The sequence below is a fragment of the Prinia subflava genome, chromosome 14 (genome assembly GCF_021018805.1).
Source record: "Prinia subflava isolate CZ2003 ecotype Zambia chromosome 14, Cam_Psub_1.2, whole genome shotgun sequence".
Taxonomy (NCBI): Eukaryota; Metazoa; Chordata; class Aves; order Passeriformes; family Cisticolidae; genus Prinia; species Prinia subflava.
The window spans coordinates 15,060,757-15,075,601 of record NC_086260.1 but is presented as its reverse complement, the minus strand read 5'-3'; the positions used below and the strand labels follow the sequence as shown (position 1 = coordinate 15,075,601).

The window sequence follows — 14,845 nt, the reverse complement described above, 5'->3', positions numbered from 1 at the left end:
TTGTAGATTATACTTGCACTTAATTTGTTATTTGCTGTGTGTACCATGCTTTTTAAAGTTGGAGTCACCTGCATCTTTCTTTTCTTGACCAAATTTATTAAATGGAAAGGAGGAGAGGGAGGTAGGGGACTGCCAAGACTTGACAGCTCTCATTTCTCAGATTAGAGGCTGCTGCACTCACACTGTGAAACTGGAGGGCCAGACCTGGTGTCTGTGGGGTCAGGACACACTGAGCTGTCCTGCTGCTCCCCTGGGAGCACCAGTTATAACCTCGTGTGCTGGACAAGATCCTTCTGACATGTCCCTGCTGAACCTGGGTGGGTTTTCCTGGTGGGGTTTCCAGAGCAGCTGGCAGCAGCACTTCCCACTGGTGCTGCCTCAGTGCTGCTGCTTTTTCTTTGCTGTTCCTCTGTGAGGTGAGGCCAGCCCAGCTCCAGTGCAGGGGGCTCTGTCCCAGTGCAGGGGGGCTGTGTCCCAGTGCAGGGGGGCTGTGTCCCAGTGCAGGGGGGCTCTGTCCCAGTGCAGGGGGGCTGTGTCCCAGTGCAGGGGGCTGTGTCCCAGTGCAGGGGGGCTGTGTCCCAGTGCAGGGGGGCTGTGTCCCAGTGCAGGGGGGCTGTGTCCCAGTGCAGGGGGGCTCTGTCCCAGTGCAGGGGGGCTCTGTCCCAGTGCAGGGGGGCTGTGTCCCAGTGCAGGGGGGCTGTGTCCCAGTGCAGGGGGGCTGTGTCCCAGTGCAGGGGGAATCTGTCCCAGTGCAGGGGGGCTGTGTCCCAGTGCAGGGGGCTGTGTCCCAGTGCAGGGGGGCTGTGTCCCAGTGCAGGGGGAATCTGTCCCAGTGCAGGGGGGCTGTGTCCCAGTGCAGGGGGCTGTGTCCCAGTGCAGGGGGGCTGTGTCCCAGTGCAGGGGGAATCTGTCCCAGTGCAGGGGGAATCTGTCCCAGTGCAGGGGGCTCTGTCCCAGTGCAGGGGGGCTCTGTCCCAGTGCAGGGGGGCTCTGTCCCAGTGCAGGGGGAATCTGTCCCAGTGCAGGGGGCTGTGTCCCAGTGCAGGGGGGCTCTGTCCCAGTGCAGGGGGCTCTGTCCCGGTGCAGGGGGGCTCTGTCCCAGTGCAGGGGGGCTGTGTCCCAGTGCAGGGGGAATCTGTCCCAGTGCAGGGGGAATCTGTCCCAGTGCAGGGGGGCTGTGTCCCAGTGCAGGGGGGCTGTGTCCCAGTGCAGGGGGGCTGTGTCCCAGTGCAGGGGGTCTCTGTCCCGGTGCATGGGGGCTGTGTCCCAGTGCAGGGGGGCTGTGTCCCAGTGCAGGGGGTCTCTGTCCCGGTGCATGGGGGCTGTGTCCCAGTGCAGGGGGCTTTGTCCCTTGGGCTGCAGGTTGGCTCTGTCCCAGTGCAGGGGGCTCTGTCCCAGTGCAGGGGGAATCTGTCCCAGTGCAGGGGGGCTGTGTCCCAGTGCAGGGGGCTCTGTCCCAGTGCAGGGGGCTCTGTCCCAGTGCAGGGGGAATCTGTCCCAGTGCAGGGGGCTCTGTCCCAGTGCAGGGGGCTCTGTCCCAGTGCAGGGGGAATCTGTCCCAGTGCAGGGGGCTCTGTCCCAGTGCAGGGGGGCTCTGTCCCGGGGGTCTCTGTCCCAGGGGGATCTGTCCTGCAGGCTCTGTCCCTTGGGCTGCAGGTTGGATCAGTGCTCAGCACCCCACACTCATTGAACAAGAGCAGAGCTGCAAATCAGGCAGGAAAGCTATTTTCAGGCTGTGACAGCTTCTTGAGCTAACTCATTTACAGGGACTTTAATCATGAATCTGCATTAAAATGCTTAACTTGGGAAAACTCAGTCCTGAATACATTAGCCACAGCAAGGAGATGATCTTCTCTAACATGTCAGTATTTTTTTTTTAAGTTCTATTTAAATGCAACTTAGAAAAAAGATTCAGAAATGGAATGGAAAGAAAGGCAAATCACAAAAGCAATAATGCTTTAGACTTGTAGGTTATATTTGAAGTCTACTAAAAATGCTGGATGAGTGACAGGAGTTTCTACCCTTTCAGTGTGAAAGCAAGATTCAAATTTCTTTCTTATAGTAATTTTTCATTAAAATTGAAGAGTTGATGTGTATATTGTATAGTTTCTATTGAAACCAATTTTAATCTTTCAGCTGAAATTAATGACAGCAGGTTTAGTGCAGACTTTTATGGGAGAGTGGGAGCTAAATGAGAAGTCCAAACCTTGTTCTACATGTACAGTGGCAGCCTGGTCACTGTGGAGAGCTGTCAGGTGAATCAATAAAGGAGCTGAATTCAGAAATCAGTACAGTAAACAGCTGCCCTAAACAATTGGGTTTATCAGTTTTAGCAACCTCTTTGGGGAACAAAGTTTGCTAACTCCAGATCCTAATATTTAACAAGTCTTTGTTTTAGGATCCTGAGAGAGCATTCTTCAGACAAACCTAAATGTTACCCCAAAATCCACTTGTTTATCCTGTGTGACCTTTGAGTTGTCTAAAGTAGCCTTTGTAGCTTTTTGCTGTGATCCTGTTAAATCTTGCAATGTTAGCTCAACTGGGGATGGCAGACCCCACTGGAAGATCCAGGTGCTTAAGGACATAGGTTTGGTAATTCAGCAGGTGGATTTTTTCTTTCTAAGTAGTGAAATCCTTACTATGCACCATATTAGGTAAGAGAATGTGCTGTTGGAGGTGAAAATGCTTAAATTAGATTTCATGCACAGGTTTAAGCAACTTCTTCATTGTGTTCTTCTTGCAAGACAGAAAGTAAAATCCCAGTGTCCTGGGTCAGGTATAATAGTTACTTAATGCTTATTGTAATTCTCCCTTTAATTGTAGTTAGTTAATGACTGCTGACCTCACACTGGGATTGCTCTTCTGCATTTCTTTCCTATGAATCTTCTCCTTTGTGCTGGGAAAGTGGATCTGTAGTTTCTGGGTTGAATAATCCAAACAGATATTTTCATGTGGACTCTGAGGGAAGAGAAACTCTAAAGGCTTTTAAAACCAGCTGTGAAATACTGTTTGTAAATTAAAAAAGAAAAAAAACCAAAATAATTTTCCAACCTGTTGCAAGGATATGGGAAAGAGTCAGAGCAGGCACAGACGTGGTGGTGCTTGCAAGGCCCTGCAGAACCAGCAGAGTGATGCATTCATTTCTCAGATGGCTGCAAACATCAGTGCTGCAGAGAGCAGCAAAAATGCATTGTGTGCATGATGGATGCCAGAAATTCCACCTGCTTTTCAGGCTGCTACATTCATCTGTGTTTTAATGTGTTGAAATTGTCACACATTCTTTAAAAAATCAGAGGCTCTAGGCCTGCTCATGGGATAGAATCCACCAATAGTGAATTCCTTAGAAATGCCTCAGTTCCTCGTGGATGAAGGAGCTGTGTAAATCCAAGGAGGATTGTGTGTCTGAGGCTGCACACAGAGAAGGGATTGGTGCTGCTTTTTACCTGCTGGAACAGGCCCAAATCAGCAGCCTCCTGTGCAGTTAAAGGTTGTGGGGAGGCAGAAGTGGCAATCAGGTTTTCCACAGCTCCTTCTCTTACATACCTGTGTCTGGAATTTAATGTTTGCTGGTAGGAAACCAGTGTAACTCAGGGAAAATGCCAAAACAGTGGTGGCTGAGGGATAATTGGATATAGAGGTTTGATTATATATCCTAATGACTTGGAAATGTGCTTTGTGTCTTGATGACAGGATGAGGGAAGAGAATTCCTCTACAATGAGAACACAGTTAAGGAGAGCAATAACATCATGGATAAATGGATTCTTTCTTTCACCCAGTCCCTCATCCAGTTCTTCAAAGCTGAAATGGCAGGTATGCATTTTTCCTCAGGAGGTCTGGGGGTGTTTCATGTTGGATTGCAGAACTCAACAGAGATTCCCATATTCCATGAAAGACTTTGATAAAAGGAAGGAAATCTTTAACCAGCTGCCATAATCCATGGAATGCTTCTTTCATGGGTGTTAAGTCAGATTTTGCTATGCTTGTTCATGAGATTTCAAAAAGTGATGAGGCTTTTTTTGTCCCAGCTGATCCTGTGAGCTCAGTGCTGGAGCTTGTTGCTGTAACAACGTCTGCTGCAGTGCTTGGAGCAATTAATAATATTATAATAGTCACTGAAAGACAGCAGGGAAAAGGAAGCCAAATAGAATTTGGAGAAGCTCTCAAAAAAGGGATAAAATGGGCAGTGCTCAAGTCAGATGAATAAAATGATTTTGAGAGGTACATGAGCACTGGCAATAAATTTTTCCCTGGTAGTGTTGCACAGAGAGGATTTCTGTGGAGTGATGCTGTGGGAGTGTGTACAGCAGAATGGATGGTGTTAGGACAGCTGTAAGAAGATACTGTCCAGGGTTTTTTTCCTGCATGTTATCTGTTTCATCATCCCATACCTCCTGATGCTCACATTTCATTGGGACACTTAACTGCAAAGAGGAGAGGCTGCAAGAACCCCCTGAAGTAGCTGTGAATTTGCTGATAGAGTCACTGTGGGGTTTGAAGAGGCTTTGGGGCATTTTAGGACATTGGAAGCACAGATAGATGAAAGAAGGTGGCTTTGGCCATTTTGACTCCTTTTAATGAATAAACAAATAACCCCCCTCAATGCCTGTGATGTTAAGTTGCCCTCAGAAGATGTTTCAGAAGCCTTGGGTTGGGAAGGAAGGTGTTAAGTGTGATACCAGGTAATAAGGAAATAGCTGAATGCCAGATGTGGGTCCTTGAGGACACAGGACAATCCTGCACTGCAGTCATCCCCTGCTTTCCCCCTCTGGCTGGGATGTCCCTCTCACCAGGAGCAGTGCAGTGAGTTTATCTTGCTGTGACAGGCAAACAGGTCATTTGATACGAGCAGAATCCACATGAGCTCATCTAAGAACATTTCATTAAAGGAGGAAAGAATCCTCAATCTACCCAACCTAGCAGTGTGATAAAAGCTGGCTCTCATTGATGGAAATGTGTTTTTTTCCTCCAAGTTTTTATCCTTGAAATTTGCTGGTGGTTTGTGTTGAGTTTCATGTGTTGCCAAGCAGAAATAAGCAGAGCTCATGCAAGTTTATGTGCTGCATGTAAAGAGGAAAATACTCTGAGGGACAGCAGAAAATTCATTTGTGAGTTTGTGAACCTGGGGTCTTGCATCAGTGCGTGGTTTAAACAGAAATAGTTGTAGGAAGGTGAATATGGAGCTAGAAACTTGAATTATCTGTCTGGATTTCTGAGGGGAAGATGGAGCTGACAAAAAGGGATGTGTCAGGGACCATCTTTACAAAGTTAGAAGATCATACAAGCAGAAGAAGGATGGAAAATGAGTGTCAGGGCTTCCAAGGCAGTAGTGTTGGTATGAAATGCTGTTGTCTTGTGTTGGATGAAGATAACATCATGTGCTTATCAAACGAGCAGCAGTCTGATTTGGAGGGGATTAATAAACAGATTTTTTCAATTTATTTTTCTGCCTAAACTCTGGATTCAGTCAGGCAGATCTTAATGAGATGCAGTGAGTTTGTGTACTGTGACATGACACTCTAATCTCTTTTACAAACCTATTTTGGGGTTTGTTTTTTTTTTTTTGTGAAAAGATTTTCTACTTCATATCACTTCAAGTAGGAAAAATGTCAGGAAGAGACAAGGGAGGATTATAGTGGTGACTGATACTGTCAAATGCTCGCTAAAGGAGATAATAAAAATACAAATTCCTGTAGCTGGAGGTCATGGGGTGTAAGAACAAACAGGTTTGAAACTGGCAGTGCTGAGGAGACCCACTGTCCCTGAAGGGTGGGATTTTTGATTATTTTAATTTTTGTTTGTAACAGGTCTCCTAACTAACTAATGCATAGCTAGAGGAAAGGTTAGGATTTTTTTAAGAATACAAATTCCTCAGTAAATCATGTCTTCCCCACCATGATGTGAATCTTCTGGGTGTTTTGTTTTTAGGTTTAAACCCCAGTTCTCTGCCTTTAAAAACACTTCTGCTTTACAAAACACAGTGAAGAGTGTGGTGGAGCTTTTAAAGCCACGATCCATTTACTCAGTAGCTGCTTGATTAATGAAACTGCTTCAGAATGGAGCTCAAGAAGCTCTTGGCTTTTAGAGAAGTTAAATAGAAGTCTTTCCTTAGCAAATTGAGTCCTGTGTAAGATCCATCCCCCTTATCCCCCCCAATCTTCTCAGGAACAGCTGAAATTTGTTTCCCTGTTGTGTGGTGATGTCAGTGGTGACCTTGGTGCTGGCAGCTTTCCATGATTTCAGAACTAGAAAATACAGCTCTGTTTCTCTCTTACCTCATCAGCCTGGCTGTTACTTCACATTTTACCTTACCCTGTTACTTCGAAAAATAGTGAAAAACCGTAATTAATTTGGAGAGGCTTGGTTGAAGTAGGTGTCTCATTTGGAATCTGCTGAGCTAAAGGAGGAAGCGTTGGCAGTAATTAAACAAATTTTATTTTCTGGTTCGGCAGTAATTCCTGTTCAACTTGCAGTGCCTTGGCTGTGCTTGCAGCATGTGCAAATGGAGGATTTGCCCAATCCCCTGCCATTAATAGTCTCTTATCCACTATCCTCTTTACCAGTCAGATAAAAGCATAAGGCTCCTGGAACGTCTGTTTGCGTGGGATTAGGGAAGCAATTTGGGAAAGGGAAACGTGTTTGTCTTGAGCATGAGAGTGACGCTGTGCATATTCAAAATACAGTTGTAAAATGATCAGTATTTAGTCACTTTTCAGAGCTTTCTGCTGTGGTTTGACACCAGCACTGTAAATGCTGACGTGGTTTCAAAGATTTGACCTGCAGGCCCCATTTTCCTTGCAGCTTACAGGCTGTACACGGTGGTGCCTCGGCTGGTGAAGTTTGTGGACGTTCTGACCAACTGGTACGTCAGAATGAACCGCAGGAGGCTCAAGGTAGGGATCAGCTGACGTCCTGCACTGCCAGCAGAGCCCTGGCACACCCTGCAAAGGGGATTTGTGGCAGCTCCACACGAGATCTGGGCTGTAAATGCACTCACTTGGTGCAGAAATGAACTATTTTCTCACTGCTTTGTGGGGAAAACCAACCAAAATGCCCAATAATGCTGTTGCACTTGGTCAGTGCAAGCAACCAAATAATACAGTCTGGAAAACAAGTGTATTGTATTCACATAGGGAACTTTTGAAGCCTATTTAAGTGCATTTCCTGATCCTAAATTTTTTTTTTTTCTTGGTGAATTCTTCATTCAGGGTGAGAATGGGACTGAGGACTGCATTATGGCCTTGGAAACTTTGTTTAGTGTCTTGTTCTCCATGTGCAGACTCATGGTAAGGGAATTAATTACACCTCACTCTCAATAACACTTCAAAGCAGTTGATGTAAAAGCATCTTTGTGTAGCACAGTTCATTTTCCATCTTTCCCTTTTATTTGTTTATCTGCCCCATGATAGTAAAAAGAAGGCCTGTATCACCTGATTGATAAGGACACATTATAATTTCTTCCCTGATGCCCAAAAAGAACATTTAAATATCAGGAGGTAAATAAGTACTGTGAATTCCATTATTTATTTCAGTCTGCCTTTTGAATAACATCCCCGTTGCAGACACTGTGTAAGCATTGTTTTTGCTGAACTGTCCTTCTGTAATTCATGGTATTACTGATTCCTAATGTACAAGCTATAAAGGAAAGCTGGTGATTGAATGCAACATTGCAGGCACCATATACTCCATTTATCACTGAGCTGATGTACCAGAATCTGAAAACACTCATTGATCCAGCCTCGGTCCAGGAGAAGAACACTGAGAGCATCCACTACCTCATGCTCCCCCAAGTCAGGTAAGAGGCAGCTCTTGGATGGCAAAATTGAGGTTTAGTTGTTTGTTGGGGGATTTTTGTTCATTTTTGGGGGTTTTTTGTTTTTTTTGTTTGTTGGGTTTGGTTTTTTTTTTATATTTCACAGAACAGTGCTCCCTCACTTGTGTTTAAAACTGCATTTCAATAATTGCTTTAATAATGTAAATACTCCTTTGTCTCTGAAAACACATTAGGATGCCCGTGAACATGTTCTTTTCTCTGAGCACAGAATGTTTATATTTTGATTAAGATCTGATGGATTTTAGTCTCTGCTGTAGAACATTTTCCTTGCAATACACTTCACACTCCACCCTCAATTTTAGCTGGGAATGTTTCCCTCCATATTTAGGCAGTAGATATGTGTTAGCTTAAAGGACTGGAGATAGGAAGGAAAGCAGTTAGGACGAATGCATGTTCCCAATTCATAATATTTTCTTGTGGTGGGCAGGAATATCCTTTTTTTACTCCTCAAACTGTGTGTTGGCTCAGAGCTGTAGTGCCAAACTGTGAAAGGCCCTAAAGGATCAGAGACATCACTGGCATTGCAGTGGATTAAGTTCCTGCATTTAGTTCCTGCAGCACTGTCTGCTCTCTGAAAATAAGAGAAAAAACTTCCCTTCAGCATTGCAGCTCAGTGTGAAAACCCTCAAGGACAGGGGACCTGACCTTGATACTTCACAGTTTAAAAATTTAAACCTTCTCTAATGGTGTCTCTTTTTCTGGCTGCTGCATGCTTTGAGGAGGGTGTATGGTCCTTGTGAGAGCTTTAATAATGAGAGTTATTGCACCAGGGAGCTGGGGATTGACATGATGATGGGGCTGATTTTCTGTTCCCTGGGCAAGTGCTGTGAAGAATATGTAATCAAGGAATGCCACCCTCATCAGGGAGCTGCCAGGAACAGGTCTGGGCTTCTGTAGGAGTCAGGGAAGGATGGGGAGGTGTTTGCAGGCACTCAGGCTCAGCACAAGCCTTTAAAAGTGCCTTAGTCACTCTTCACTGCAGTTAGTGCTGACTTGCTGCTGCATCATGCAAATGTGGGATGCATTTGAGGCTTGCACCACTTCTCTCTGTGTTGCATTTTGTTTGGGTTTTTGTCTGTTACTGGTTTGGGGAATTTATTGGATCCCCTGCGTATCAGTTGTTCCCTTCTCCCATAGAAAAAAAACCTGTTCAAATCCAGAGTTTTGCTGGAGTTTCACCTGGAATTGCAAAGCACATCACTGCATTTACTTTGAAAGTTTTCTGATGCAGCATAAGGACAATATTTTTAATTATTAGGAAGAGAGATTTTTGGATGCAGTTACAGAAAACACCACTTCCCCAGTATGGTGAGCGCAGATAAAGCTGAAGGACTTGGCCACTTTCACAGCTGAGCTTAACTCAACACCTGTGGTAAAACCCCACCGAGGCTGTGCTGGGGTGCTCAGTGTCTGAACAGATGGGTTGCATTAAATTTTGTGGATTTGCATTCCATCTTTGAAAATACCCTCATGTTGTGGCTCTGCAGTGTTGTTCAGTGGTATTGAAATGCTGTCACATAATCCTGTATGAAGCTGTCTGGGAGCAAAATATTCCATCTTGTAATTTCCACGTTTCCAAGGTGTTGGAGAATCATCCTCAGGGACTGATTTTTGGAAGAATAAAAGCTTCAAAATGGGTAGAACCAACTCAAAGCCTTAATACTGCACTGGGCATATTTCAGCTGCAAGTTTTGCTTCACCAGCTCTGTTTTTCTGGCCAGTCTTTACTGGACCTGTGGTTTTCATCCCAGTCCTTCTGTTCCTTAGATTACAGCAAGTATCTGTGTTCATTTCATTTTATTCATATCTGGTTTTTTAACCAATACCTCTGCTCTTGCTTTGATACCTGAGTGGTTTTAAAGGAGCTGCCCAATTAGTGCATCTACTCAACAAATCAGGAAAACCATATTATCAAATTATTTCACTGCTTGTACATTTGAAACAAGATGTAAATGTCAACTGCCTCAAAATAAAAAAAAAGGCCAAAAATTCAACACTAATCCTCTCTGCTCCGCACCCCCAAAAATGCCAAAAGACAGAAAAATCCCCAACTCTGCCTTGCCTCAGAATGGACGGGTGATAAAATTATTGAGCCAGGAAAGATGTTAAAATTCTAAAACATAGAGCTCAAATATCTACAGTTTCTGAAAAAGGTCCTAAATTGAGATCCAGAGAATTGTTGTTACAGGGATTCATTGTTGCTCTAAGTACCCTATTTATAATATTTTTCTGCATCTTTTAATCATATTATTAATGTAAATTGTACTTTTTATTGGCTATTACTAGAACAGGTTGTATGACTCAATCCTCTGCACCTTGTGAGAGGTGCTAACAAAAGATGTAAAAATAGCTCTGGTATTTGTTTTCAGCCAGTTATTTCCTCCTCATCTTCTCCACAAAGAGAGAGGAAAAGCCTCTTTGTTCATTTTTCAAATTGCCCCAACCAGGGCATAATTGAGTCTGTTGCTGGAAATGTCAGAGAAGGGGGTAAAATGTTTTCAGTCTGCTCAAAGAGATGTGATGAAAATGAAGCAGTTACAATGTTTCCTTTCTAATCTAGGGAGGATCTCATCGACAAAAAAATTGAGAGTGCCGTTTCTTGTTTGCAGTCTGTGATTGAGCTGGGACGAGTTATCAGAGACAGAAAAACCATCCCAGTCAAGGTTAGAACTGCTCACATCTCCTGTCATACCCTGGCAATGTGTAACAGCCTTGTAACTTTGGGATAAACCTGTGGAAATGGAATAGTTAACTTTGTGTTTTGGGTGTTTTTTTCCCCCCAGTATCCTTTGAAAGAAGTCGTAGTTATCCACCAGGATCCAGAGGCTCTGGAAAACATCAGGTCTTTAGAGAAGTACGTACTTGAGGTAAGAACATGGTGTTTAAGGGGATTGTGTCTGTTGGTTAAACCAACAACCTTCCCTGTTGACCATATTAACAACTCACAGGTGAGATGAATTTCCAGGAGAGCTGTAATGAAAGGGGACATCATGGGTGATGTGCCAAAGGCAGTTTAGTGTTGAGAAATACTTAATCCTACAAACTGACTGAGAGGCTGCTAGAATCTGACCAGTTTGCATTCTGTAAAGCCATGAAATCCATCTTCAAGGATCAGTGATGCAAAATTCTTCTTCTGTTCCCACTAAGCACTGGCAGTACAGGGTCTGAGGGGGTTTTCTCTTGTGCAGAAATGGTGTGGCCCTTGTCCTGTGCCTGTTCTTGGAAGCTCAAGGGTTCTTTCTTTCCTTCAGTGAGGTACCTGTAACAGCAGATCTGCCCACATGCTTAAAATACGCCCTCATGTTGTGGTTGGAGTTGCCATTGTCAAGGTCAGTTGCTTTACCTTGACAAAGAGAACAGAAATGTGCATCTTGCCAAGGAGGATCAGCTCACCTCACTTGTGTTTGTCAGGGCAGCCATGTCAGTCAGGGAATTCAGGAGAGGAAGCACAGGAGGATCTCTGGAACTTGTGTTGTGTATAATTCCAGCAACACGAGTTTCCCTGAGCCTGAACACACATCTAAAAATTCTGCTGGGGGAATGAGAACTGGCTCAGGAAGCCACAGCTCAGCGCACAGGACCTCTACATCAGTGCTGTCTGCTGCTTGCTTTTAGTTACTGTGGGAGTTAAATGCTTAAGAGTTGTTCACTGGAGGAATTTTAATTTTAAAAATAATAATTGATTTGCAAGTGGCACTGTAAAGCTTTTCTGTCATGTTAACTTATTGATTATTGCTCTTAGACTTGACAGTTATGATCCCTCTCTTCAGAATTGCTGTTATTATTAATTATAATACTTTCAATATCTGAATCTCTTCAACAGCAGAATTCTGTGACATTTAGGTTAATGTCTGTCCCATTTTTTGGATCTGAAAAATGAATTTTTAGATTGTAGAGAATCCAGTTTTAAGGGAGATGAGGTTTGCTTTCTCAAATTACTTCCAAAAGACTAGTTGCTGAAATTTGTTGTCAGCTTCTACATCTAATGAAAGAAGCTAAAATCTTTTAAATTGTTATGTAATTGGATTGTACATTAGTGTGTTTTGATTTGTATTCCTTTGCTACTGCAGACAAAAGTGTCTTTTCTGGAGACATGAATTAAAACAAACTCAGATGCCTTTGTGGAAGCACAAACACGAAGTACTGTCTATTGTCCTGGTTTTATTATGTGTCTTAAAATTCAACAGGCTGCTGCTGGAGCTTAGTGTGTGTTTTATTGTACTGCATGGCAATCAATCCTGTTGTTTACTGGATGGTGCAGAGCTAAAGAGGTCAGTGATTACAGGCAGGCTGGGCAGCTTTGCTCGGGCTGCATTTGCAGCTTTGTTCATCAACCTCCTGCCTATTCAGAGCTTCAGAACCTTCAGTGATTGCCACGAGTAAATTTGCAGATGCCAGAGGTAATGGGTAAGGAGAATTACACCATTTAATTTCGTGTAGTTGCTGACAAAAGAATTGGAAAAATATACTTGTCAGTTCTTCAGAAATTTCATTCATGGCTTTTGCAGAAGGAGCTGTAGTCTTTGATCTGCAGTGCAGCTCTCTCATCTTCAGAACACAGCAAGCCATTTAAATAAATGGATTTTAATATTAGAACTTGCCAGATTATAGAGTTGTCATGCAAAAATAGCCAAGCTCACAAAATGAAGTAAACCCAGGGGGCTTTTAGCAACTGGACACAGTTGCATTTTATTCATTTCTATTTGAAGCCTTTTACAAGCCTGGGTCAGGACTTCTCTTCCCAGCTGCTTCCAGGGAAAGCTTTTCTCTGAGTAAATTTGACTCTGTGCACAGTCAGGATCTTGTTTCCATCCAACCTTTGTATCCCCTCCAACCCCCAGCCCTGTGCAGGGCTGCTGTGAAACAGAAAATTGACTTCTGCATCAAACCCAGGGACCCAGCCTGTGATGGGGCTGAATTATCTGACACAGGAGCTGTGGCTGGGGGCCCAGCAGTTTTTCATTTCTTACACTATTACATAATGAGTATTTTCCTTTTCAGGCTGCCTGCTTAGAGAGCCCAGGCCAGCTGAAGCACAGCATTTCTGACATCTCTGTCTCTGTTCTGAGCACTGGGCATAGCTGGGGCACAGGGCACAGCTAAAGGCTCTTGTATCTTCAGGCATTCCATGTACAGCTCTTCCAGCTGGCCATGGGAAGGGTTGGTTGCCTCAGTGTGTCCACATGAGACTTGAAGGATGTGTTAAGGAGCTTATTTTTAGTAATTAGGAAGATAAAATGAAGACTTATTTAAAGTCAAAGCACTGAGACTCATGTAAACATACCTAAGATGCAGAGGTTTTTTGTTTTCCTAAGACTCATTCTGGGTTTTTAAATGGGTAATGTGTACAAAAGAATCATTTCCTAATCTAATTAGTAGAGAAAACTTGTCCTGATGGAGTTGGTTTCTCTGTGATTTATCTAATCAGGCCCAAAGTCATCTTTCAATTTGTGCTATTTTTTGGATTATTATTTCCTTTCCCCCACGAGGTTGTCATTTACAACTCGTGGGCTCATTTCCAGCATCACCCCATTGAAACTGAATTTCTGAAGTGCATAATTTTCATTAGATTTCCTAAAAGATGTATTAAATAAAATTAGATTCAGTTGTGTTCTTGGCTCCTGATGTCAAGAGGACTTCCTAGGGAATTAGGCTGCAGCTCAGAGGTTGTATTTTAGCATTATTTCTCAATCCAAATGTTTGGCTACTTGCTAGTCCTGTCGTGCTGAAGCTGCCATTTACTTCTGCTTCTTAAATGCCTCGGAGCAGCTTGTTTGCCAAGTGCACCTGGTGATGGGAGCTCTGACCACCATCCAGTGGGCATTAAACACCAAATGCTTCACGTGCTGGGCAGCCTGGCAGGCACAACCTGCTGGATTGCAGTGAAATGTTGTTCGTGCAGGTCTGTGTCTCATGTTTGCCAACCCCAGTCGTATCCCCCTTCAGCTTTCTTCTCTCCAAAGAGTTCCAGCCTTGGTCCTTCCTCACATGAAAACTACGTTGTCTTCTCAATCAGTTGTTGTGTAAAACTTCCCACAGCACCGCTGTGTTCTGTTCAGATATGGGGACAAAATCTGCACCTGTAACTCAGAAAAATGGACACACGCATTCCTGCAGTGTCTGGAGGCCCCCTGAAGTCCATGCAGGTTTTATAAAGCTGTTTTGGCTGCAGGGCACAGCCAGAAGCTTTTCTGAGCAGGCTGGTTTTATGTGCAGTGAGGGGCTGGAACGAACAGGTAAGGAGGAGACAGAATGATGCCATTTTGTACAACCTCGGCCATAAAATGGCTGGTTATGGTTTCCTGGCTTGAGGAAAGGATTGATCCCCAACATTTTCCCTCCTGAGCTCTGCCAGGCCATTGGCACCACTGCACACAGAGGGGATGGGTTCAGCTCTTCAGGCAGTTGTGAGGGGGCAATGAAAAGGGCTGTTGAGTCCTCAAAAGGGCTAATTTGAGGTGAGAGCTGCCTGAAAATAACAAACAACTGCTGCTGGAGGCTGAGGCTGAGGATGGGCTCTGAGGGGGCCCTCAGGGTTGGCTTTGTTTGCTCTCCCAGTGCTGGCCAAGGACTCATCCACAGGTACAACCCCACAAAACCTTGGCACTTCTGTGGGTCTGGTGCTGAGGTGCTGTTAGAAATGTATCAAAAACAAGGCCGAAAATCTAAAGGTGTTAAAAGGAACTAGCTAATCATTTATTGATGGAAAGGCTCCAGGAGCTGGAGGCTGAGCCAGTCCCAGCCTCCCACAGCAAGCCAGAGCAAACACTGACACATGGGCCACCCCTCAGAGCTGTCTGTCCATTAAACAAACACTTTCACACCATTATAACAGTAACAATTCCTAACAGCACACGGCCACAAGAACTTCTTGAAAACATACTTAGTTACATATTGGAATGAAACATATAGGTTATGTAATAAACGCCAATCACTCGCTTTTGAAATTTATGAAAATTTAATAAAAATAAAAATAGTTATATAAAAAAATAGTAATACAAATATAATAATAA

The 14,845-nt window shown here is 44.0% G+C and overlaps 1 protein-coding gene across 1 annotated transcript in view; it reads left to right on the top strand.

Annotated features, from left to right (window-relative positions):
* Positions 1 to 14,845, top strand: part of IARS1 (isoleucyl-tRNA synthetase 1) — a 95,579-nt gene that overhangs the window by 60,731 nt on the left and 20,003 nt on the right. Inside the window, exons 21-26 of the mRNA XM_063411434.1 lie at positions 3,691 to 3,811; positions 6,800 to 6,891; positions 7,207 to 7,284; positions 7,672 to 7,793; positions 10,393 to 10,495; positions 10,616 to 10,699. Coding sequence (XP_063267504.1) covers positions 3,691 to 3,811; positions 6,800 to 6,891; positions 7,207 to 7,284; positions 7,672 to 7,793; positions 10,393 to 10,495; positions 10,616 to 10,699 — 600 coding nt within the window. The remainder of the gene's footprint in view (positions 1 to 3,690; positions 3,812 to 6,799; positions 6,892 to 7,206; positions 7,285 to 7,671; positions 7,794 to 10,392; positions 10,496 to 10,615; positions 10,700 to 14,845) is intronic.